Source organism: Aspergillus thermomutatus, assembly GCF_002237265.1.
Source record: "Aspergillus thermomutatus strain HMR AF 39 chromosome Unknown NODE_5, whole genome shotgun sequence".
NCBI classification, from domain to species: domain Eukaryota; kingdom Fungi; phylum Ascomycota; class Eurotiomycetes; order Eurotiales; family Aspergillaceae; genus Aspergillus; species Aspergillus thermomutatus.
Window position 1 is genome coordinate 1 of NW_020798053.1, and position 25,432 is coordinate 25,432.

Below are 25,432 nucleotides of genomic sequence, written 5' to 3' on the forward strand. Positions count from 1 at the left end.
CCTCCCGCCCGGTCTCCTGCGTATACGCCAGCATCCCGTCCCGGTCCGCCGGGTCCACATGGAAGAACATCGGGCTGCGCAGCTGCGCGATCTCAAGCGTTTTGAACGCGCGGTGCCACCGCTCCATCCACCCTGCACCGGTCCCGTCCAGCACCAGCATCGAGATCCCTCCCCGCTCGCCCATCCCATCCTCCGTCCCCGACGGGCTCGAAGACAACGACGGCGGAGAGGAGAGAAATTCCCCGCCCGAGCGCTCCGAGGCCGTAGAAGAAGAACTCGAGCGTCGACGCTGACCCTGACGCTCGTTGTAGCTTTGCCATTTCTCCGCCCTGACGGCGTTGAGTTTCCGCCGGTGCGCCTGCACGAGCGCCATCCGTCCGCTGTGCTTGTTGATCCAGTGGTAGCGCTGGTGCTCGTCGTCGGTGAACATGGCGGAGGGGGTCGCTTCGTTTAGTCTCGCGGCGACGGCGAGGCCGCAGGGTCCGGCGCCGATGATGATTACATCGTGGAGCGTGGGGAAGGGGGAGGAGGAGACGGAGGGAGATTGCGTCTTGCTCATCCTGTTGGGTTGTGGATGTAAGATTCGGAGTGCAGTATGGTTGATGAAGGTCGGTCGGGCGATGCTGCTTGTGACAAGATGATCGTGATGCGAGGTGCCATGATGCTGGCTGCTATTCGGAGTCCTCGATGATATATAGCGATGCTTGCTGCCACCACCCAGGTACTTGGATCCCAAGGTCCTTGTCTGCTCTTTCTGGAGCCGATGATGTGCAGCGCTTCTGGGGACCCTGGGGGAGATAAGTGAGGGTTCTCAGCACGGATACATTATCGATTGGGAACGCAGGTTCACTTACGGTGTAGCTGTCGTTCAATGACCTCTTACTCTTGATAATCTGGGTGGAACGATACCGATGCTGGGTTTCGATGTCGGTCATAATGATCCGATTCTGACTACTGTCAGCGCCAACCTGAGTGCTCAGAAGTATTAACGTCAAAATTAGATTACGATGACAAGAATCCTTAAGTACAAATATCTAAATCAGACATTACTTGTGCCATTTCTTCTGCTTCGATTCCCCAGCTGCATTTGCCCTATGACGCGGTACACCCCCGCCCTCGCGGCGATGCCAGGCGTCTTGAGGCCACACCCACCCTCGAACTCGCTTCGCGTCTCGTCGCTCTCCGATCTGCGGTTCCGGGATCCATTTATCTTTCCCCTCGGGGAGAATCCGCTGGCGGGTCAGTGTTCCAGGTCCGCCCACGTTGAGGTGAGCAGAGGGCTGGGACGGCAACGGCACCGATTTAGAAAGCATCAGCAGGAAGTACAAGGCCAAGCTCGCAGTCATCGGGACGTTGAGACCATCTGCGAACCTTGATGTGTGGTCGCATTCGGATGCAGCTGATCGACTGTCTAGAGACGGCTCGGGTGACTGTGTCTGGGCGATAAAAGCTGGCTGCAGCCCCAGTTCTTCCGGACTCACGGCGATGTTGGTCGGAATCGGTGCCGATATCTCCAGAAATCCAAAATACGGCACGTCGTCTCCTTCGTCGCACCCCGCGCGCACACAGACGAGTTCGATCTCGGTGATGATGAAGCCGTATCGACATGAGTGCTCCCGCATGCATCGTTGCAGATGAGCTAGACCGTTGAGGTACTCCACCCGCCGGTGAGGTGCTTCGTTGCGCATGCCCGTGTTCCAGCGGTCAAAGCTCTTGACAATACCGACGAGCCGTCCCCGCGGCATACCGGAACTGGTTTGTTCGGTATCAGACGCGTAGTTGGCAAGAAAGTGTGGTCCACCTGTATTTTTGCTGTTTGAAGCCCGCAGGTTTGGTGTCGTGTAGAGTTTAAGATGCTCTGGTCCTTGGGATACAGCGAGCGCGGCATTGACACGCGGTCCATAGATGTCTCGTATGAGATTTACCAACGCGGATTCAGAGTCCGGAGACAGGCGAGATGGGGCTACCGCGACTGGCGGAGTCAAGTGGGGGGAGATGGCAGTTCTCAGAAGCTTGGTGAGGCCGCTGATCGAGTTGAACGTCTGGAGCGTGAACGAGGTCCAGCTACGCAGGTTCCTGATATCCCACCAGAAATAATCGTGCATTCCTCGCGTGGGAACCACACTAACATTACGAACGAGGTTGATCGCTTGCGTGGAGGAAGTCAGATAGGAAAGCAAGGTGGTCGACTGCGACACCATACCCTCCGCATGAGGCGCAATGCCAACAGGCGAAGGCTGCGCGCTCGGGACTCGAGCATACCCGTATGGGGAATTTGGAAGAACAAGCGGCGTTTGAGTCTGACGCTGGACCGGGGATCGAGAGCCATCATTGGGCGAGGTCTGGGAGAATGACCGATGGACGACAATGTTAGGTGTCACAGGGGTGACTGGGGCGGATGGGGAAGGGTGCGCTTGTGTGGTATACTTTGGAAGATGCGGATAGGTTGGATAGCCGTACCGACTCAGAGTCGCTTCGTCAATGCTGGAAACAGAGCCTGATCGAGAATGCCCGCCAGAAACCTTGCGCTTGTGCGACGGCGTAATGCTCACAGGGGACGACAGGGCGGAACTGTTGTGAGAACCATACATAGGCGAGGTTGAAGCGGGTGATACCAGAGGAAGGCAATCCGCCAGTTCTATGACATTCCGCTGAATTTCTGGACGCCTGGGAGGATAAGGTAGGAAGCCTGGGGGGTTCCGAGTATTGGATAGAACGCGACGGTGGCGCTGTGGTCCAGGGGCGGGCGCAGGCTCAATCACCACATCCTGCGATCTGATCTTCGGCAGCAGAGCAGGGCCGTGCTGGTATCTGGGAGGAGTTTCTTCTCTCGGACTGGTGCCAGTGGTCATGGCCGACCACGGTGAGGAATCATTGGAGTAGATCGATGAATCGGACGCATTGCGGCTGTGGGTAGCTCCAATGAGCTCCATCAATTGCAGTCGCGGCGGTGTCGTTGGTTGATAGTAAGAATATTCCAGGGACATAGTGTCGATCTCCGGGTCACAGTAAAACACAAGCAAGATTCTTTCTTTCGCAACGAATGATCAGCCGAGTAGCTATCCGGAAGAACCAGCTTCCTGCGATGCAAGAGCAATGTCCACCAACGAAGTGATGAAGAAGATAGAGCGAGAGTGTGGAAAGGCTAGCACTGTCGAGTCATATTCTATATGAGCGACAACGATGAGTTCGTGAGGCATCGAGACGGAGAATGCTTGGACATTAAATGCTCTCCGCTGAGAACCATCAGATCAAGGGCCAAAAAAAGCATCCGATAGACAGATCCAGAATAGAATAACCTGAAACATGGAGGAGGCTCCAGGTTGACGCCAGAGCACTAGCCATTCTGGGTGTTGAGGACTGTAGAAGCGAGGGTCTCGAGGCATGAACTGTCGACTATCCCTAGGAGGATGCGCGAAACAGACGAGATCATGGGCAAGCAAGGAAAGCAGATGTGTTTCATGTGGCAGTCGCGCGTCAAAATGTTGCTAATTTTTGCATCTGCTCAAGTTCTTCAGGATCTGAACCGGATTCTCGGTCATTCCCTTCAGGGTATGGCTCGAAGGCTTCATGGAAGAAGATCTAAAATCGGCAACACTTGTGTTTCGTGCTATTTCTGGGTAATTGTAGCTAAATTGGCAGGAATTTGTCGTAGAGGGACGAGCGTAACGCCTGTATACTCAGCAGTCGGCGGCAAGCTGATGTATAGCCAGATGCAACTGGTGATACCTTCGCGGTGCGTGGCTCATTGGGACGCACGGCTCTGAGAGATCGAAGCGCCGAGAAGCAGCAATTGCAACGGAAACAGCTGTCTGTGGCACGCAGAGAAATCCATAGAGCCTCGATGAGAGCAGTTAAGGTGTCTTGGTTTCAGATCTCGCATTTCTAAGAATACTCAAGTCGAGAGGATGCCGGTATACCTGAGCATTTGAGGTGGTTGCAGTAGGCGCCGGGCCATCCTTCAAGTCGGCGTCAAGCTCGCTGAGTGGCTCATCCTTGACGAGGTGCAGTTAATTGGCATGCTCTTTGAGCAACAGACGAATCAGTTGCCATCGAAAGAAATATGAAATTGATCAGACTGCATCTTGAGATCGGATGAGGAGGGGAGGGAGCGCAGATGTAAGAGAGGGAGAGTTAGGTGTGGTCTGATGGCTTGCTGGCTTGCCAGCTTGCCGGGATGCTCTGAAGAAGTCAGTAAAGGAAAGGCGAACATGAATCCAGTGTATTTCGCCGGTTGCTTTCGCACTGAATGGCATGTTTTCAACAAATCTCAGAGTCGACAGGGCACGTTTCGATTATTCTTTCTCTGGCATCGAACTTCGAAGCGCATGCTTGGACGTGATCAGATCACGCGACATATAGATTGCGAGCAAGCCCTAAAATGCTAGGCTATCCTTCATGAAATTCCAGACACACTACAATCATGGCCAGGCAAATTGTCATCAGGATGAATTGTGGTATTTCAAATGTCGTATAGCTCAATTAGAATATTAATATCAACAGCAACAGAGCAGCCAAATCACGCCGTCGCATCTGTTCATGAACCCCATTCCCGTGCTGTTTGGGTTGAAGAGCATCTGGATAATATAACCCTTTCCTTTCGCTTCGCTTCTGAAGAAAAGCCCCCAAAAATGATGTTAAGGTGAGAACCAGCACGACCAGCCGCTGCAGGACTCTAGCGAGGCGCTGTAACTGAACAAGGTGATGCTCGTGGGAATCTAATAAACCGTCTAAAAGTCTGATCATGTCCAAAGCAGGAAAGAAAAAAGAAAAAGAAATAGAAAATGCATCATCAAGTTTTGGCAACGATCTATGCCTTGATTTCGTACTTTCGTCGGAACATGTCGTCAATCTCGGTCAGGTAGTATGTACCGGGGAAGAGCGTGTCGGGGTTGCCGGTGGGTTTGAAGTTCTTCTTCAAGTGGGCGTGCTCACGCAGGACGCACATCTGAAGATAGGAGTCAGTCAATCTGGGCATCAAAGGGGAAAAACAGTGGTTTCTTACGTCATCATAAGCCTGAGGAGGTAGGACGGTTCTGGCGTTGAGCCGCTTGTGCAAGTCAAGCTTCTCAACCATCTCAGAGACATCACCAACAATCTTGACACTGAACATGGAGCTGGCGAGACCGCTACCGTATGAGAAGAGGGCGATGCGCTTGGGCTGGCTAGGATCGAAGGTGACGTTGCTGAGCAAGCTGGCCAGACCGGCATAGACGGTGGCAGTGTACATGTTACCACACATGGTAGCAACGTCGAGACCGGGACGCACACGCTCAGAGAAGCGTTTCTTGGTCAGACCCATGAAGGTCTTCTCGACGGTCTTGTCGCTGAAAGACTTGGCGTAATCCAAGTCACGCAGTTCAGAAGGCACTTCGGCAAAGGCGGGGTGGCTGGGGTTGGCGAGGTAATCATTGTAGAGCATGCGGCCATAGGACTTCTGCACCAGCTTGCAGGTCGGGGCGTGGAACAGGATGTAGTCGAAGCGGTCGAGGGGAGTCTTGGTCTCATCCTGCTCGACTCCGTTGGTGCCATTGTGAGCCTTGTCCTTGAGCACCTTTTCACGAGCGGCATAGGCCTTGTAGCAAGCATCGACAGCCTCGGTGTAGCACTTGAGCGAGAAATGGCCGTCAACGACGGGGTATTCGCTAGTAAGATCGGGCTTGAAGAAATCATAAGCGTGGGTGAGGTAACTGCCACGGAGACCAGGCTCGAACACAATAGGGGCATCAGGGCCGATCAGCATGGCAACGGCACCAGCACCACCAGTGGGGCGGGCGGCTCCCTTGGCGTAGAGAGCAATGTCTCCGCAGACGACAATGGCATCTCTGCCGTCCCAGGCAGAAGACTCAACCCAGTTGATGCTGTTGAACACAGCGTTGGTACCACCGTAGCAAGCATTGACGGTGTCAATTCCTTCGATGTTGGTGTTTCCGTGGGGAGCAAAAAGCTGCATCAGCACCGACTTGACCGACTTGGACTTGTCAAGAAGGGTCTCTGTGCCGACCTCAAGACGGCCAATAGACTTGGGGTCGATGTTGTACTTGCGAAGGAGGGAGGAGCAGGTGGTCAGAGCGACGGAGTAGATGTCTGAGGAGGTGGACAGTTAACATTTCGGGTATACGAGAAGCAGGGAAGGGGGAAGATCATACCCTCACGGTCATCACAGAAGCTCATCTTGGTCTGTCCCAAACCAATTGTGTACTTTCCCTCGCTCACTCCATCGAACTTCTCCAACTCCGCCTGATCGACACACTGGACATGCCGTTAGCGTTGTGAACTTGAGACATTGGACGAGACAGAGTGCAGAGGAAGCCGAGCAACATACCTGACTGGGAAAGTAGACCTCGATGGCCTTGATACCGATGTTCTGGGGACGAGCAGACATGATGGCGGTGTGCAAATAGGGAAGATTATGTATGTATGGTGGGGGGGGGTAAAAACACCAAAGAGGCAGTCTCTCACGCACAATAGGAAGCAGACAATAGATTGCGAAGAGAAGAGAGAAAAAGAAGACACAGGACAGTGAAGGCTAGAAAAGAGAAAGAGAGGAAGAGAAGGAGGGAGGGCCAGGTGTACCTTTAAAGCAGTAGAAGTAGGAAGAAGCAATGGCCTTATTATTCCTGCTGCTCCTCTTCCCCCCTCCTGTCGAGGGAACTTTTGTTACAATTTCTCAGAGGCAAAACCAAAAAAGGTCAGGGCCAAATGGGGCGCTCTTCCGTGGCTAAGCCTATCCTGGCTTAGTGCAGTGGGCCTATTACTACTTCTGGAAATTACCGACTGATGCCTTAGGCTCTTAGCTGGGTAGCTGGGACCGACGCAGCGAATCAGAGTGGAAAGCTGCGAGATTGAAAGGCATTGGAAAACAATAATATGCAGACAGACTAGGTTGTAGGTACTCCGTATACAAAGTTGACATCTATCTATAGGACACTTCTCGAGGGATGACTGTGTATTGAGAACGAGGAATGTGAGCGAGCAAAGAGACTCGGGAAAAAAGGGGGCAAGAAATGGAGCAGAGGCTTCCCGCTAGCTCAATAATCCCAGATGCTTGTCATCAGTTTTCTCTGCTGCTGAAGATTGATGATATTCCATCCGTTCCTATTCTATCCTCATACTTCCAAGAGGATGGACAGCTAGATACGGACTCCCACACCGACTCCTGCAACCACAAATTCAATTCAATTCTCAAATGATAATTCTGGTCAGTTGACCCTTTTCAAAGAGATCTCTGGGATCATCTTCACCATTGGGGTTGACCATGCAATGGTGAGCAAGGACTGCTCTAGCCGTGGAGTAGTGTACTGATGTTTTCGCAGAACAATAGAGCACAGCTTAATCTCCCAACAATCATGCTCACGGTTCTGCGGAACCAAGTGGGACAAAGTCTGGTGTCTCAATTCCATTACGCCAGCAATCATAATTTTCAATGATTGGCAAAAATATTTCTCAGGTGTTGCCTGACTTGCGTTGCCAGGGATCACATCATGATAGTGGTTGTTGCTACGGAGTAGCTCCCATTACGGAGTACTCCATGTCTGTCACTCATTTCATTCCTACCAGAGTCTCGCAGTTTTTACTCTTCTATCAAATCCTTATTGTCATCGTTATTGTTCTGTAGACGCTGGTGGTCTGATTATCTGATAGATATCTACCTACCTAACAACATAAGATAGCTGCGTTCCTGCCAAGCCTGATATGGCCGGATCCTACTTACATAGTCGGGAGTACCTAAATAGGAAGTCTCGATAAGTAGATCTGAGCTGTCTTCTTCAATAATCCGTCACTAGCCGTTATTTCCCTCTTCTCAGCTGCGACATCGGACACTCACATCTACTGACCAGTTGGCTCGGATGGCAAGTATCCCAATTTCCCGGAAATTCAGGAGGAATGAAGAGGTTTATCAATCTTATCTTGTGGGCCTACGGAGTATGCTCTCTAGCCTCGACTGTGCGACTCGGCTCCATTCTGCCAGATTTCCACTTGTGAGACAAGAAATCAAGTGGAGGTGTGCCCTTGACGATGCTGAATGAGGCGGATCCGGTTTTTACCTTCTGTCAGCTCATTCGGAACAAAAGGACAGGACTCCGTTCTAAGCTTGTTACCTCTCAAAGATATAGCTGACAAGGCAATGCCCTCTATTCTAATCTGTTCTCTCACCTAGTCAGCCGTGGGTTTCAATCAATCAGGTGTGATTACTGCTTATTCTCATCAATTTCATCGGCAGGCAACAGATTATGCTACTTATTTGGAGGGAAAGACGAGTGCAGTTATGATGTCTCGGAGTGCGCTCCTCACGAATTGTGTCGTCTCGTCGAAGAGCTTCCTTGAAGAGCTTCCTTTGTCTTCAAGCCTAGGGCTTCTGTGTCATTCTGGTCAGTACATACTACGTTATACTATCAGCTAGAAGCGGATATTCCATTACACCATTGAATCGTCTGGTGAAGCCATGAAATCAATCAACCGACAGAATGATCTGGCGGGATATATAAATCGTGTCAGGATTCCGCCCTCCAGGAGTCGACAAAGCCGTATATCGCAACCATCAAATGACGTGAAATATAGTACACAGTATAAGCAGCACAATATACTGCCTCAACTACTCTCTCATATTTCTAACTATCGAAGCCATGACCGATCGAGGGTGCTCGAGAGTTCTCGAGAGTTGACACCTCACGGCAGGCGGTGACAGATGGCAGAATACAGGGGCATGAGCCTCTAGAGGTTCAGAGGTTCTATCTCTTGGATATATTCCCATCCTATAGAGCAAAGTCAATATCAATAATAAATCAAAAGCAGCATTCACAAGAAGCTGATACATCTTTCCCTCACATTCTTCCTCTCAAAGATTGATATTCAGAAGTTATTCCTCAGTCACTCCAATGCCTCCAATCAAAACCTTTCTGCCTGTTTACGAGTACGACGACGAACGCCGAGCGTGGGTCTCTTGGCTACCTATCTATCTATTATCTGCTCTGACGCCTGCGCCACACGTCTGACTATCCATCTGGGGAAGCCAGTCTCACTCCTTTTCCCGTGAGAGATTATCTCCAGAGTATCTCGTCCGAGCTCCGTCCTTCACTCTCTCCTCTGTAGATCTTCGTTTTCATCAGTTTTTCTTTTTGTGCCTAATATTTTCTGTTTATCTTCCCAAACACAGGGAGTATGTCGGTCACTGTCGCTGCTTTCTCATCCAGATCATGATCCCGCTTAGTCCGGCATCCGTGACGCTGTCTAACTTCTACGGCTCCCCCGAGCCACATTCATTCCGCCATGGGCAACGATAAGAAATTCGAATATGAAGCACTCCCCATTCCAACATATGAAGAAGCTATTTCCTCCCGTCCAAGCTCCTCCCGATCTCACCTAGGCCCCGATGAAGCCAGCGACGATGCCGAACGACAGGGCCTGCTGCATAATGCCGACAATGCCAGTGGCCCCGGGGGCCCACGCTCTCGGCCTCATGGATACCAACCGCCAACGGTCGAGTCCGTCCGTAACAGCCTGGACGATCTCGCCTCCTCGGGAACCGGGTCCGCTCGGGGGTCGCTCGAGGAGTTGCAACGGGAACTCGCTCAGATGGATGTGGAGGAAGCAGGGGGGCAATCATCATCTCGGCGGTCGCGACTGGGACAACATTTCTCGAAACGATTCAACAGCCTGAGTCGGACGCTCTCTGCGATACAGTTCCCTTTTCGCCGCTTCCTGCCAAATTTCCGATTCACAATCAACCTCGATGGAGCCCGTCCACGCTTTCAAGACAATGGGTGCATTATCTTGCTACGGGTGTTTGGGCTACTGTTGGTAGTCACTCTTGTATACGTGTTCTTCTTTTCGGACATCTTCAATTTGAATTCTCGATTTATGATGGGTCAGTCATATAGCGCCTCATCGGTGCAGAATTTCCTTCAGGGCCACATCAACGAAACAAACATCGCGGAGAATCTGAGAAAGGTGACAAAGTTTCCTCATATGGCTGGTACCGAAGGCAGCTTTGCGCTGGCAGAATGGATTGAACAGGAATTCAAAAATGCAGCACTCGATGAAATCGAAATGGAGGAATTTCAAGTGTACCTCAACTATCCCAACGAAGCCGGAAGGAGGGTGGCGATCGTTGACCCGCCTGCCATGGCCTGGGAGGCTGCGCTCGAAGAAAAGAACGAACAGACTATGGTTTTCCATGGACATTCGAAATCGGGAAATGTGACCGGCCATTTAGTCTATGCAAACTACGGTTCCCGAGAAGATTTCCAGCGCCTAGCGGACCACGGGATTGACATGAATGGCGCTATCGCACTCGTTCGATACTATGGCTCCGAGACAGACCGTGCCCTGAAGGTCAAGCTTGCGGAAATGGCTGGCGCAGCCGGTTGTATCATCTACTCTGACCCGCATGAGGATGGGTTTCGTCGGGGCCCCGCTTTCCCAGACGGACGCTTTATGCCGGATGACGGCGTCCAAAGGGGCGCCGTGAGCTTGATGTCATGGGTTGTCGGGGATGTTCTTTCCCCGGGGTTTGCATCCACACCTGAAGAAAAGAAACGACTTTCGGTAGAAGAAAGCCCGGGATTGCCGGGTATACCAAGTATCCCGATCGCCTGGCGCGATGCTCAGAAACTCTTGCAGGTTCTCAAGGGTCATGGTACAAAGGTACCCAAAGAGTGGGTTGGAGGGGTTCCGGAAGTGCAGGAGTGGTGGACGGGAGACGGAGGTTCCCCCAAAGTCAACCTGATGAATCTTCTGGACGAAGTGGAACGACAGCCTATATATAACGTCATTGGACGCATCGTTGGATTGGAACAGCCTGAAAAGAAGATTATCGTGGGTAACCACCGCGACTCGTGGTGTCTTGGCAGTGCGGACCCAGGCAGTGGCACTGCGGTTTTCTTAGAGCTTGTTCGCGTCTTTGGTGAACTCCGGACTTTCGGTTGGCGTCCGCTGAGGACCATTGAATTCGTCAGCTGGGACGCGGAAGAGTACAATATGATCGGTTCAACGGAGCATGTGGAAAAAGAGATCGAAGCACTTCGAGACCATGCATACGCTTACCTGAACGTTGACGTTGGGGTGACCGGCAATAACTTTGATGCCTCCGGATCTCCACTGTTTCAGCGGATTGTGATGCAGATTCTCGGCCGCATTGCGGACCCCATTACGAATGAGACACTCAAGGACATCTGGGAGAAAGCCCAGAAGAAGTTCGGTCCTCTCGGCTCTGGGAGTGATTATGTAGCATTCCAGGACATAGCTGGCACCTCGAGTGTGGACTTTGGATTCATTGGCGAGCCTTTCGCCTACCACAGTTGCTACGAGAACTATGACTGGATGACCAAGTTCGGAGATCCTGGGTTTCAATACCACAAGGCTCTGGGCCAATTTTGGGCTTTGCTCCTGATCGATCTCGCAGATAATCCTATCTTACAGTTCGATCTGCAGGTCTATGCCGACCACGTGTCCACCTATGTTACCGATCTGATGGCCTATGCCAAGTCAAAGAATGTCCCGGTTGCCCCCCAGCCTTCACAGGATTACCCCGTCCGAGAACCGTCCGTCAGCTTCCAACCCCTCTTCGATGCCGCGTCCAAGTTCAAAAGCGACGCAGAGGAATTCGATCAATGGGCCCAAGTATGGCACGACACGGTCTGGGGCGCTGGCGGGTTCGAAAACAACGTGATGGCCATCCAGCGACTGAACCACAACGCTCGCTTGGCCAGCTTTGACACCCAGCTTCTGGATCTAGAACACGGCGGCGGAGTAAGTATCCTCTTCTTATACATCTTTAGCGTCCCCGACACTGACAGGCTTCCATCAGATCCCCAACCGCACGCAGTTCAAACATGTCATCTTCGGACCCCAGCTGTGGTCCGGCTACGACGCCGCCGTCTTCCCCGCCATCCGCGACAGCATCGACTCGGGCAACTGGACCTTAACCCAGGAATGGATCGACCGGGTCGCCAGGATCATCCAGCGCGCAAGCAACAGTCTCTTGCATCATTAGACTCCTCCACCCTCCGCCTCAACCTCAACCTCACAGAAATCATACCTCTCTCCCATCCGCCATCACATACCTCCGCGCCACCTCAATCTCTCAATCTATGTATACTCCACATCATCCGTGCACCAGCCCCGTACATACATGAACATACACACACTGCCTGTTCCAGGCTCCTCTGCCCCTCGTCGCCAAGGCCAAGGCCAATGGCCTCAGAACAAGATATTTCAGATCTAGCGAATTGAACCGCTCATTATTCCGTATTTTTTTTTTTTTTTACCTCTATCCTGTCTCCTCCGTTCTGAGGACGAGGATCTGCCTTGGCTTCCCTTAGCTTTTTCTTGTACATACCACCGTCCTCATTTAGCTTTCTTGATTTGTGAAGACAGGTCTCGAATATTCCAGTTTTGCCTCGGTTCCACCTTCTGACCTGCCGATAGAAAGAATGAGATGAGAATCATTGGCTTTCAAGTGCTTATAGATTGAGTGAATGAAATGATTTCATCCTGTGTCCCCGTTCATTTCGATTGCAAGTATAAACTATGGGACAGCTGCAACATGACTAGAGTCGAGAAAAGGAAAGAAACTCGCATATGCATTGAAGGAAACCCGACCGTCTAGAGAATTAAACCAAGCCAACCCAGAAGAAAATGAGATCCTGCCCCCAAGCGCCTATAGTATGTATTATCCCCATGTTATATATACAGTCCCAGTCCCAAGAAAGAAGGAAAAACGAGAGAAACATCATTAGAATATGCTTTGTTCGCAAAGTCTCATTGGTCCTTTGGCAGAACCCTGGTTGAGAAAGAGAGGACATGAGAAAGGAGATCTTCATCCCGTCAACACACTGATTAGGGTAGGGGAGGGTTTATATCGAAAGGATGAAGAAATGGACCAAAAGTGTTGCCAAGTGCCAGAAGTGCTATGACTGCCTCACTTGCGGAAGCCTTCAACGCCCAGCGTTGGAGTTTCCACCATCCGGTCGCAAGGGACACCCTCGTCGCGTCTTCTGGCAAAGAAACTGTCACACTCGGTGACGATTTGTGCCCATTCGGCGAGGGCTCGGCCTGCATACTTGCTGGCTACGACCCTTTCCTTCGCTAGGGAATGAGTGTTTCTTGGGTCAAGGTTTTTCTCGCCGTCCGCAGCACGCTGTACGGACCCCCACGTCTCTTTGTTTGATGCTGTCTCCTCAAGACAACCGTTGATCTTGGTGCTTTCATCCAAATCAACTGCAGAGGCATACTCCGACGTCGTCCCGTCATCATCTGGTTTGTCCAGGTATCCTCGGAGCTGCAAGTGCAGCTGCGCTCCTACAGGAAGGCAGGGAATGTAGAGACGCTTATTCTTGCTCGGCCATTGGGGCCGGTCCATCCATTCCAGCGAGAACCTGAAAGAATATGGCTGATGTGGCGTCTTCGGCCGGCTAGGCTCTCCAGTGCCATTCTGCAGTCGCAAACGGTCGTCCAAGCTCTTCTCCGTACTGTTCACGGTATCGTGGCTCCTTGAATCCGAATCTTCGGAGCTACTGCTCGGAGGCGATGCCTCGTCACTATTTCTGGAGCTGGAAGAACTGCTAAACATCGCCTTCAGAAGATTCCACCTTCTTTTCGGAGGTGGCTGGGACTCGGAGAAATCGTCGCCCTTGGAGCCTGCCGTCTGTTCAGTGGGAGCGGGCGGCACGACGCGGTCGAAGGAGACGAAGATGCTCGGTGGCGAAATGTGGTTATCACACCGTATGATGATGATTCGGCGTCCCGGCGCTGGCGTACAGGGCGCAGAAGATAGAGGGGCTTTGAGTTCCTTCTCAGCGTCCGCTTGAAAGTCGCGATAGTAAGACCAAACACATTGTAATCGATTCCAGACCGTCTCGTAGATTGTGCTACAAATGATGTCCATAGTCAGCGAAACCAAGGCAGTCGCACAGGTACCAGAGGGCTTATACTTACGAGTCGAGCGGCGATGGCTCCCCATTAAACCTACACAGCCGCCAGCATAGGAGACGCTGAAAGTATGCGCGCACCATCGGGCTCCAGTGGCTAAAATAGTGATAGAACAAGGATTCGTCAAGCAGAAAGCCTAAGCAAAGGTCGGCTTTTCTTTCCTCAGAAGCAATCCACGTGCCCCAAACGCAAAAGAGAAAGGAGAATACTCTCACTTCAGTCAGAGAATTGTGGCTCTGCATCATTTGGCGGCAAGCCAAAAGCCAAAACTTCCAGTCAAATAATTCCATATCCACAGTTTGAGAGTAGCGCGTGAGGATGGGAATGACCTCCTCGACGAAATCGCACAGCAAAAAGCATGCATTGTGGTCAAATAAAGAAGTCTTCTGAGCAGCAGTTTTCATGATGTTGCAGAATGACTCCGCATATAGTAACCGCGCGCGTTGAGGCTCGAGGGAAGATTCGGACAGAAAATCACGCAAAAGAATGATCAGGCGATTCTCGGCCATCGAGCGGTGACTGTTCGCAGAGCCTAAAGGAAGAGCAGAGACGGTTGCATCGGCACCCTCAATGAAGTCATCAAAAGTGATGGCTGCAGCGGTGTGTGTACTCTCAGGCATCTGTGGACTTGATTGTTTGTAGAGAGTGTCCTCCATGACTACAAGCACCTGGGCGTGAATTGGCAACAGACCAGGGGCCAGGATACGTTTTTGTTTCTCTATATCTGTCGGCAGAGCATCTGCATAGAGGATGTGGATATACTTGACAAAGACAAAGAAAAGATCTGTGTCTCGACCACACCATCTCGAGACCCATGGGCTTTGCCACTGTATCTGAGCTGTACTTAAAGGCACATCGGGTTTTTGCCGAAGATATCGAACGAGAGGCGTGTGGGAATGGAAGCATAGCGTCTGGAGCGCCTTGGGAAAGTTTAACCCGAGATCCTGGGTGAAAGCACGAATGTTCTTGCTTCGTTCTACGCCTGAATCGGCAAGGATTCGTCGGAAGATATTCGCGGGGGTGTTCCATAAGCGCACGAGAATATCTGCCACGCCAGGGCAGAAGAAGAAGGCGTATGCGCAAGCCTTTCCACAAAACGCCACCAAGCTAGCAGGTGCATGCCTCATGGACATTCTCTCCACCACGAAGGCCATCTGAGACAGCAAGTTCTGTACGAAGATATTCCTGATGTTGTGATGGATCGATTCGATCAGGAAATCCGAGCCTGAGGAGTCAGAGCTCTCCGATATCGAAGTCGAAGCATGATGGAGTGAATTGGGCGACTCATCCCTGTTCGGGGGCATAGGGAAGGGGATTCTCCATTCTGGCCGGGTCATGATGCCGACGACCGCCTCTAGGTAAACTGGTCGGTCAGTACCCGAAATGGATTGATTGTTCTTGCCATTGAGCATCTCCAGCAACCCGGTCCACCACTTGTTGAGAATATTGACGCGGCGGTCGAGGTCTTCGGCTCTTAGAGACTTGCAGGAGGCACGCGACTGGTTGCGATTCAAGAACGGCAGCAACGAAGAACGAATGACGTTTGCTTTTAGAGCACTCGACTTGGAATGGAATCTGTGTCGCTTAGTTAGCCAACTGAAGCTCGGCAAGGGGGTTGGTTCATGCTCGGCGCGCCCGGTATGACCGTACTCACTTCTGGTAATCAGCTTCGAGCCCACGGAACACGCCCCATAGCTCATCCTTCTTCCGCGGAAGGTCGACATTGCCAGAGAAGTTTCCGGCGGTGACAGCCGCTCCTTTGGGCATGGGAGGGAGAATCGGGGTAGACACATGAAGAGATGCGGCAAGTCTTTCCAGGGAATTCTTCGTCCGTAACGAATGCGGTGATGAACTACTGGGGGTGCTGGGACTATCGTCGTGGCTTTGAGTCACGACTGCAACCATTGGACGCCTGGGTCGTTTGCTCAAAATGGTGCGTTTGCGAGAAGGCAGGACAGGGTCGGTCTCCTTCACTGACTCCAGTCGAGAGTTGGATTTGGATGGTGAATCCTGCGATTTCGACGGTGGCTGATCATCCGAGCGGGAATTTCGGGCCTTGGAGGGCTTAGGAGACGGCGAAGGAGATCGAGACTGGGAGCTCGAGGAGCCCCAGGGTTTCCGAGCTAGGTTAACAAGCCTGCCGGACATGGACCGGGCCTTGGAGGGACGAGCGACAGGCTCTGGGGCCTTTGTCTCTGGATACTTGACGGGAGGTTTCGCGGACGCTCCCGAGGGCTCCAAAGCAGCGTTGTCGGTCAGGTCCTCGGCGGACAGGGTGAATCGAGAGATGGCCACGGCCGACTTTTCCTTGTTGCGGCGTAAAGAGGTCCGTCGCAGAATGTCCTTCCCCGCAGCCACATCCTCCTTCGACGGCGAGGCTGAATCATTTGGTAATGTCAGGTCGGAGAATGTTCTCCGCAAGCCGGGGGACCCAGGTTCAGAAACTGGAATGTCGGAAAGGTTGTTGTAACTGGCGGCACGAGAAAGGAAAGCGTTTTCTTCATCGATCGGATTGGTCGCAATATCGACAGAGAGAGAAGACATGATCGAGGGTGTATTCAATCCTGTACTATAGGTCCACGAGGAGGTATCGTCCGAGAAATGTGAACATTGCTCTCAGTCGGGAAGTCGAATGACAGCTTATCTCGAGGTCGGATGAGACCAGCTCGTCCATGTAAGAGAAAGAGGGATAGGGAAGGGGAGGAAGCGAAGAAGGGTAGAGTCTCGTTGTATGAGCTCAAACCATGTGCGAAGAGGTTGGTTCTAACGCATTGAGCCGGCTTTATGGTTCTCAAGGGACGTGGGAGGGCTGGGAAGGCGACGCAGCAATGGCTGAGTAGGAAGGTGGTAGGCGGGCTGAAGACTAGCGAGTGGAACACGTCAGGCCAGGATACCTCGATCCGACTAGGATGCTGATATGAACGATTTCTTTTTCCGGTCAGCTTTATGCGGTGTCCAGCGATAGAATCAAAGTGAGAGAGAAAACTGAGCGAGAGTGGTGATGTGATGCGGGCTCAACGAAGGAGGTAATCGATCAACAAAGGAAGATTCGGAGGTTCGAAAATCGGAGATAAACGAAGGACGGGGTGAGATTGGATAAGGTACCCCTTTAGCTGTCAGATCCCGACCTATTTTCCCTCGCAAAGAAAAGGTAGATAGACAGTCTGACGCTGAATGAAAGAGGGGAAGGGCTGAGAGGCTCCGGTGAAGGTGACAGTGATGATGATGGGGGGGAGAGGATGCGTATTTTGGTGCTCCCGCGTACCAGAGAGTTGGGACTTGGAAACTGGACCCTTGAGTTCCTTGTAGGTTTCAGAATTCAAGGATGAGCTTTTATGATGACGATTTCGAGGTTGGAGAGAAGTGAACAATAGTATTGAGATGGACAACGATTGTCGTTGATCTGTTGTCAAAGAAAGGGTGTACGATTATTCTGCTACCTACCTACTATGTACATGGTCCGCTAGAGATAACGAAGTCATTCTATTATTATGGATTATTTGGTGATAGCGTCATGTATCACACCTTACATTCTTTGCAGTAGGTAGGTAGCTCTGCTCTCGTAATTTATCGACCTTGGCAGGCAGAAATCGCATAGGTATTTCGACGAGCTGAGCCACTTTTCCAAATGCTAAGACAGGTCTCGTATTCCTTGGAGTTGGATGACTTGTTCACCCCAGAAAGGGTCCGTTTTCCTCCAGATGCAAGGCTGAGATGGATCTTTAATCCAATAGTCTGTCCACGGTTATCGAGGAATCAATAATATGCATTCCGGCTCTGACCTCGCAGCGGCATTGGTTGAATTGGGGACTCAACCGCCAGTATGGGTACACATACAATAAATAATACAGGCTTGGAACCTAAGATAGAACTGACAATGAGCCGGCTCATCCGAGCATCAAAAGGAGACATAAGACAAAACAACCGGTAGGAAGCAGAAGAGAACAGAACCAGAGCCACTCTGAATAAATGGCAAGGTTCATGCCCCCCCCAATGTCGGTCTCAATCGCCCGCTTAGTTTCATGAATGCTCAACATCAAGAGCTCATGATGCATGACTATCCATTTTCCAGAGCAGATCTTCTCCATCTGGTCATCAAGAATGCTGTCCACGGTATCTACTCACGGTGACAGGCCCATGAACATTCCAATCACAGTGTGTCCTCCCTATCCGATCTTTCTATGTAGCACTCGTTACCCCATTCTTTCCTTCTCTCTGCCTGTGTACCATCGCCCAGGAGGAACTGAAATCGATTCCTGCACGCAATAATGCGACACGACGCCCTAAACTCTTTGAGGCAGCGTCTAGGATCGTCCAATCTATTGACACTGCAGGATCCATCATGGCGCGCCGCAACGATCACAGCTCGCTCAGCACCGACCTACAAGGACTAGAAGACTGAACTTCCAGACAGCACCAAGGAAAGCCAGCGAAGCCGAGCGAACTCAAGATTCTTGTCTGAAGGGCAAGATCCGGCGGTCTGATGCTCACAAGCCCAATTTTTAGACTTTCTGGAGCTGTCATATGTCGCTCTGCGCCTAGACATCAATATTCGAGATTATCGGCGCACTTTTTGACCCCCCCTGCGTTCGATGCAAGAGCCAAAAGAGGTAATTCCAGCTACAGAGTACATACTCCTACGTCTCAATGACGGCAGCGAACACGTTATTGATGCCTGTATTGCGAACCTAGCTGCATGGCTTTCCGCTTTCTCGAGAGCTCGGTACGGACTTGGAATCTGGATACGTACTTCAATACCTAAAGGGTAGATTATTGATTCTCTGCTCCCATCTGCTCGTCCAGCAACTAGTATCAATATAGATGGGACAAGATGCTAAGCGGTCATTGAATCTCTGAAAGTGGTTTGGCGACTTTTGGGCCATGTACTTGAAGGACGGGATGTCCTTTCCTCAATACTTCGCTGTAGACAATCAGTGGTGCGGCGGTGAGCAAGGTGGAATCAAGCAATTTCAAGCCCATATCTGAGCTTGAACTTGAGCCTGAAGCACCGAGGGGAATCCGATCCGATCAGTCGAAATAGATTGTTCTCCCAACGCGTACCTTCTCCGCGCACACTACAACCACACTTATCACTTCATTGCCCCAGTGAAAGATCCATGCGTATATTTCGCTGGCATCAATAGAAGAAAGGAAGAAACAAGTTCATATGCTCCGAAGTAGGTTTAATTTACAAGATCTCCTCAGGACTCAATCAACGGAAGGCTTCCTCTTGTTCCCATCCCATTGCCCATCAGTCCTGGATTTCCCAGACTTTGCCAGAAAGCAATAAACCTAGTGGTGAGCAGTCTCCTCCTCAGGCTCCTCCTCGAACCAGCTTTCTTCAACAGGTGCAGCCTCACCGGCGGCGGCCTGGCCCTCGACCTCAACATCCTGGCTCTCGTAGGCCTTCAATTCATTGGCAAGATTGGCCTCCTCGGGGGACTGGGGCGCAGCAGGAACAGAGAACTTCTGGACGTGGGCCTCGGCGTCGCCGGGCTTGACGGGGGTGGGCTTGTAGGCCTGGAGTTGGCGCAGGTAGAGCTCCTGAACAGGGTCGGCTAGAAAGGGTATCTGATGTTAGACACGATCCACAACTACCATCATACGCAAGCAGTTCCCTCATTTGTTCGAATCGAATAAGGCCAAGGGAGATTCAATAGGGACATACCCTGACGGACAGCGGAGGTCAGGAAGGAGCGGCGGGTAACAGAAGAAACCTGTTGCCGAGAGACGCGGGAGAGCAGGGAGCGCTAATCAAACAGCAATTAGCAACCTTATTTCCTCAATACCCTTCTCCTGGAGATGGACTTACCGAAGCTCTGAGAGTCTGAGACATCATCGCGGCGGGGTGATGAATGAGGGGGGAACCTGGGGATGGGTTTCTTGCGAAGAATAATATGGCTTTGGTCCGTGAAGCCGACGTTGAACGTTCGATGGATTCTTCGGGACACTTCGGCTTGGCGGCTGACTCAGCATCGTGCGGCTCTTACTACTCCAACGGCGGCAACACTGCTGACTTCACCTTTGCCTTTTGCCTCTTCGCCTTTCTCTCACCTCTCTGCTCACCCCTCTTGACTCGATCCAACAGATTGCAGTCAATCGGGACAAAGTGAAAATGGCTAGTGTTTCTACCTCTGCCCGCCCCGAGATGGGTCAGTGGAGGAAGAACCTCTCGGCCCATCTCATCTGTCCCGAGTGCAGGGAGGTCCCGCCCAACCTCGAGTTTCCTGACTCACATGAGACAGTCTGCGGCTCTTGTGGTCTGGTACTTGCTGACCGAGAGATCGACATGCACTCCGAATGGCGTACCTTCTCCAACGATGACCAGAATAACGACGACCCCTCGCGTGTCGGAGACGCCACAAACCCTCTGTTGAACGGCGACCAGCTTGAAACCCAGATCGCCAGCGGAGGCTCTGGTCGCGCGCGAGAGCTGTACCGGGCGCAGAACAAGCAGTCGAGCGAGAAGGCGAACAAGGCTCTCTTGGCCGCCTACAAGGAAATCGGTGCGCTGTGCGATGGCTTCAACATTCAGAAAAACGTCGCGGATACGGCCAAATACCTCTTCAAAATCGTCGACGATGCCAAGGCGTTCAAGGGAAAGTCGCAGGAAGTCATCATCGCCGGCTGCATCTTTATCGCTTGCCGCCAGTGTAAAGTCCCCCGTACCTTCACCGAAATCTTTGCGGTCACCAAGGTCACCCGAAAGGAAATTGGACGTATCTACAAGGCTCTGGAAAAGTTCTTCACGGCTCAGAACCTGGAACGGATCAACGCCGTTGTGTCCAGTGGTGGTGTTCCAGACCCCAACGACACCTACACCGCGACAACTTCCACCAAGCCCAGCGACCTCTGCAACCGTTTCTGCAACCTCTTGGATCTACCCTACCAAGTTACCAGTGTATCCTCTGCTCTTTCCGATCGCGTGACGACCATGGGAGACCTCGCCGGACGCTCGCCTCTGTCGATCGTCGCGGCTTGCATCTACATGGCTTCTTACCTCATGGGCCACGGCAAATCCGCCAAAGAGATCTCCCAGGTCGCTCACGTCAGCGACGGTACCATTCGCGGCGCGTACAAGCAACTCTACGCTGAACGCGAGCGCCTGATCGACCCCGAGTGGATCAAGGACGGAAAGGGCGACATGAAGAACCTGCCTGCTAGCTGAACGGCTACACCCGCCTTCTTTTTCCCGAGTTCTCTCAGTATTCATGCGTTGCTACTAAGCGAGAGGTGTAAACACTTGACCAGGTGTGAGCTTTCGCATGTTGTCATCTATCAACATCTCATGATACCCCCCGCACTGAACATAAAAAACAGATTGTTCGGCTCGTTTCATTAACTTGCATTTTCAAAGAGGTCTCAGGTCATACCGACCCAGAAAATATTCGCATCATCTGGAGTTTCCACATGCTACGTCTTTAGCGAGCGCTGTTCAGATTGCTAAACCGGCCATGCCGAAAATTCGCAGCCATTGGGTGCTTTCGCTGCTTGCTGTTCAATCTTGTGAACGTTCCCACTTGAAAATTGAAATCGTAGTAGTCTCGACCTTTCGAGTCAAAGCAGTTCAGGATGAGGATCTGGGAATTTGCAGCGCTGCGGCATACGCGACAAGTCTTTAACGGCAAATGGGTCTTAAATCACAGATTCTGTCGCTGTATCCATAGCTAGGCCAGAACAATACAGATTCAAGTCTCCAGCTGCCTGCAATGGCGTCCTTTGTTGTTACATGTTACATGCCACATGGTACTAGCACTATTCCTAATTGTAAAATGAAGGCACAATTCACCCGTGGTCGGGTCCTGGTCAATGACCAACAACATCATGAGCACTCCAGGCTGGAGGCAGTCTACATGAATGCTAGACGAAAACTCGTTGTGTTGCTGTCTCAAAATGACTAAAGAGCGATGACATCAAAGGCCTCAAAGAAGGAGATTCAGATGACCAAAAAGAAAGCAAGTTTCACTGCTCCTCGTCGTGCACAGAGCCTTCCGACGCTCTTTTCCCGTCAGCAGTAGCAGCCATGGCTTCAATGGCGTCGTCCATTGGGGGCGATGTACTAGGTTTGATCTTCGACTGCGCATCTGGAGACGCTTGTACCATGTGAGCTTCATTAGCCTTTGGCTCGACCGGTGATTCCGGGGATTCCGTAGCAGACACAGCCGCAGCTTCCCCATCGGTGCTTGGTATCGTCTCGGCTGTCTCGGCTGTCTCTGGTGCAGATTCCTTGGTCGCCGTCATCGGGGAAGGATCGGTGGATTCGCCGGCAATGTTCTTTGACAAGGCTGGGGCCATGGTGTCCTTCGAAGTCGAGACTTCAGGTGCAGCCGGCTCAGGCTGATTGGCCTTCACTTCTGTTTCGACCGTCAGGTTGCCATCCTCACCAACTTGCCAAACATTCCAAGTCTCGGTGATCTTAATTTCGGGAATCGTCGGCAGCCTTGTGCTAACGTTCTCAGAAGCTGGCTTTCGCCGGGCTGGCCCACGAGCTCTACCCTTGCGTGCGTCACTCAGTGGTGCCTTTTCTGCCGGAGCTTCCTCCTCTTTCTTCTCTTGGGGCTTTGGCGCTTGGGGACCCAGCTGCAGACGTGAATTTAGATCTGACAAGAACCCTGCTTTAAGTGCAGCAATCTTGCCTCCATTGGGTCGAACGGGCACGGCTGGCTTTTCTTTGGCTGGAGCTTCTTTGGTTTCCTCTCCGGCTCCACGGGTAATAGGCTTGGCTGGTCGAGTAGGAATCTGTGGCTTGGGTCTACCTGGAATGCTGGGTGGCTGCCGTTTTTCTGTTGGAGAGGTTGCTGGCTTCGAGGAGGCATCTACCGCGGGAGCCTGTTGTGAAAGCTTCTGAGGACGAAATGGGATAGCGGGTTTAGATGGTACATCGGGACTCTTCACCTCATGCTCATCCGATGGTTCGATTGTTGTCACGAGTCTCTGGCTTTCAGGTGCATCTTCCCAGATGTCTTGACTGGGAAACCGCTGTTTCGAGATCTCAGGGCGCGGCTGCGTGTTTTCTTTCGGTTCTTCGGACTCAAGGATGTGTTCCGCGACCTGGCGAGGGTCAAGGTGAGGAGTGTGACTACGGCGGAAAGACTCCTGTTCCGGCGTCTCAAACGCCTCGTGCTTAGGAACGTCCGGTGTGGAAACAGTGGCATGGAGCTGCAAGCTGTTGGGAGAATCTTCCCAGATGTCTTCGCTTGGGAATCGGTGCTTGAGCATTTCAGGGCGCTGCTTGAAGCGGTCCGCAGCGGCAATGGGCTTCTTGTCCTTATCATCCTCGGGGAACAGTGGTTCGTACTCCTCGACATCATCCAGAGGCGTGTGTGTCTCCTCACGTTCGTCGCGCGAGTTGTACCTCACGAGAGCGGGCATACCACCCTGGTGAGACGCAGAGCGACTGTTTGAGCGACTGTGGTTAACGCTAGGAGTGCGACTCCTGCCATCGTATTCGCTAGTCCGTCTACCGAAGGTGGGAGAAACGGCAGGGTGTTGAAAGGCCGATTCAGGGCGGATTTCATCGGCAGCCAGGATAGGTTCATCTTCATCTTCAGCACCCACGCCCAGTTCACGAGATTGTTCTTCAGGGGCTGGTGTTGGTGCGAAACCATCCGGATGATGAAGCGGGTGGTATGGGTCATCAACATGAATAACACCAGCGTCTTCGGACTTGCGCCCCTCTTGCTCATTGCCAACCTCTGAAGCCGGTACGTCAGTGTTGCGCAGGGGGGACTCGGCGATCAGACGCGAGCTGCGGCGCGATTCGGGAGCCGGCGTTGCCATACGGTGGGTGTATTCCTCGGAGGCAATGTAACCGACTTCCTCATCTGGAGTACCTGCGACATTTGGAGAGGTGCCTGGTGATCTCCGTTAGCTGCTAGGACAGTTTCACGGCGACGGATGGGGAAACTGTTCACTCACCGAGACCAGAGCCGGTCACAGCAGAGCTACGGACGATCTTGTTGAGATCGTCGCTGCTCAGAGCCCAATCCGGGCGGGGAGTCCCAACACCAGGACCATATTGCCCGTGTTCTACCTTGACGTACTCTTCGGGGTGCTTTTCATACCAAGCCTTCTCAAACTTGTCGGTGGCAGGCACACCGTGTCCGTGGAGGCCATAGCTTCCAGGAGGTAAGGAGGCTTCACGGCCACTACGAGTCCGGTAATGGTGGCGTCCCTGGCGTTGACCTCCGTGCTCCAACTGATAGGGGCTTGGAGACGGTGCTTGCACATCACCCGCATTGGGATACATGGGGACTCTCTGACCGATTTCAGGAATTCCATGCTCATCAGCGGCAAGTTGCAGAGAGCGTCGACGGTCAGAGGATGCGGTGGAAGAGTCTGCGCGCGAGCCACTCGCTCTGGAGTGCAGCGAACGACTGGAGCGCTCGTGGTTGTCTTCAGGTACCGGCGATCCGGACCCGCCGAGACCGGCAGCAGCGGCCTGACGCGAGTCTGTACGAGTGACAGCCTGCACCCTCGCCTTGGCGCTCGAACTAGGCAATGATGGTCGGGGCGCATGGATCTTGAGATCACTGCCCACGTTCCTGGTCTCCGCGGGAGTACCAATTTGGTGATGGCCATCTGACACATTGCCAATATCCAGGTCCTGGTATTCGATACCCTCTTCTCCAAGTGACGGTATCGTGACACTTGGGGGTCGCTGTGGCAGATCGTTGGACACGGTACGAGTCATTCCCGCAGCGTTCGGAAGTTCGTTCAATGGAGAAGGAGCGTAACTGTCCCGAAAAGGAGACACGGAGCGTTCAACGCGTCTGTTGGGACGAGGAGGGATCTTTGGCATGTCTGATATCGACTTAGGGGCAAGACTCGACTGAGGCGACCTCGATGGTCGAGGAGGAATGACGGGGGCTGCTTGTGTCGTCATGATTATAGGGATATGAAGAACTTCAAATCAATGCTAGAAAGTAGAGCTTCAGAGATGATGTTAGCCAAGGTTTGATCAAGAGCGAGGATCCAGGGACATTGAGTGCCAATGCTGGGGGTGAAACTTGAAAGGCGTCGGGGTTCAGAAGAACAGATGACAGCTGTGCGTTGCTAAAGAACTTCCCCGCACCTTGGGCTGCAAGATGGAGATCGAGTAGGTGGTGGACTGAATCAACTGTCCCCAATGCTTGGTTTCTCTGCAGCTATTGAACAAATTCATGGGAAGTTCAAGGGGTAATTGCCACTGAAAGGGGGAGAATCCGGAGCAGGTAGTAGGAGTCATAGGCTTGAGATAAGACAGAGGCAACAGAACACTGAGCTGATAACGCTCTTGGCTTTGCCATATGCAATCTCACATGGAGATCCCAACTTTCCCCAATAAATCGGAGGTAGCCATAGCAGGGAATAAGGAGGGAGCGGATAACAAGATGCAGTATGATTTGCTTACCGATTGTGGTCCAATTCCAAGAACTAAGCTAAACGTCTCAAGCTCTTGGAAGATGAGCGAATGGGAGGAGACAGAACAATTGATGAGCGGCCGACTTCAAATTTATGT

General features: G+C 52.2%; 7 protein-coding genes across 7 annotated transcripts; 2 read left to right on the plus strand and 5 right to left on the minus strand.

The window, feature by feature from the left end:
* Positions 1 to 854: 854 nt before the first annotated feature.
* On the minus strand, positions 855 to 2,987 carry CDV56_100288 (uncharacterized protein; the record flags this gene model as incomplete). Its single annotated transcript, XM_026753907.1, has 2 exons — positions 855 to 975; positions 1,051 to 2,987. Coding segments are annotated over 2 exons (2,058 nt in total), but the record flags the coding sequence as incomplete, so codon positions are not given.
* A 1,823-nt stretch (positions 2,988 to 4,810) lies between these two features.
* On the minus strand, positions 4,811 to 6,385 carry erg13 (hydroxymethylglutaryl-CoA synthase; the record flags this gene model as incomplete). Its single annotated transcript, XM_026754555.1, has 4 exons — positions 4,811 to 4,948; positions 5,006 to 6,087; positions 6,150 to 6,252; positions 6,326 to 6,385. The coding sequence occupies 4 exons, from the start codon at positions 6,383 to 6,385 to the stop codon at positions 4,811 to 4,813; spliced, it is 1,383 nt and encodes a 460-aa protein (XP_026618639.1).
* Positions 6,386 to 9,270: 2,885 nt separating this feature from the next.
* Positions 9,271 to 11,995, plus strand: CDV56_101604 (M28 family metallopeptidase; the record flags this gene model as incomplete). Its single annotated transcript, XM_026755223.1, has 2 exons — positions 9,271 to 11,751; positions 11,810 to 11,995. The coding sequence occupies 2 exons, from the start codon at positions 9,271 to 9,273 to the stop codon at positions 11,993 to 11,995; spliced, it is 2,667 nt and encodes an 888-aa protein (XP_026618640.1).
* Positions 11,996 to 12,922: 927 nt separating this feature from the next.
* CDV56_102100 (DUF1765 domain-containing protein) lies at positions 12,923 to 16,476 on the minus strand (the record flags this gene model as incomplete). Its single annotated transcript, XM_026755719.1, has 3 exons — positions 12,923 to 13,871; positions 13,939 to 15,507; positions 15,587 to 16,476. 3 exons carry the CDS (start codon positions 16,474 to 16,476, stop codon positions 12,923 to 12,925), a joined length of 3,408 nt encoding a protein of 1,135 aa, XP_026618641.1.
* Positions 16,477 to 19,224: 2,748 nt separating this feature from the next.
* On the minus strand, positions 19,225 to 19,771 carry CDV56_102929 (ATP synthase subunit H; the record flags this gene model as incomplete). The annotated part of the gene is made up of 3 exons (XM_026756548.1): positions 19,225 to 19,490; positions 19,601 to 19,682; positions 19,745 to 19,771. The coding sequence occupies 3 exons, from the start codon at positions 19,769 to 19,771 to the stop codon at positions 19,225 to 19,227; spliced, it is 375 nt and encodes a 124-aa protein (XP_026618642.1).
* A 276-nt stretch (positions 19,772 to 20,047) lies between these two features.
* Positions 20,048 to 21,100, plus strand: CDV56_103025 (transcription factor SUA7; the record flags this gene model as incomplete). Its single annotated transcript, XM_026756644.1, has 1 exon — positions 20,048 to 21,100. One exon carries the CDS (start codon positions 20,048 to 20,050, stop codon positions 21,098 to 21,100), a length of 1,053 nt encoding a protein of 350 aa, XP_026618643.1.
* A 794-nt stretch (positions 21,101 to 21,894) lies between these two features.
* Positions 21,895 to 24,817, minus strand: CDV56_103237 (uncharacterized protein; the record flags this gene model as incomplete). Its single annotated transcript, XM_026756856.1, has 2 exons — positions 21,895 to 23,786; positions 23,851 to 24,817. 2 exons carry the CDS (start codon positions 24,815 to 24,817, stop codon positions 21,895 to 21,897), a joined length of 2,859 nt encoding a protein of 952 aa, XP_026618644.1.
* Positions 24,818 to 25,432: the final 615 nt, after the last annotated feature.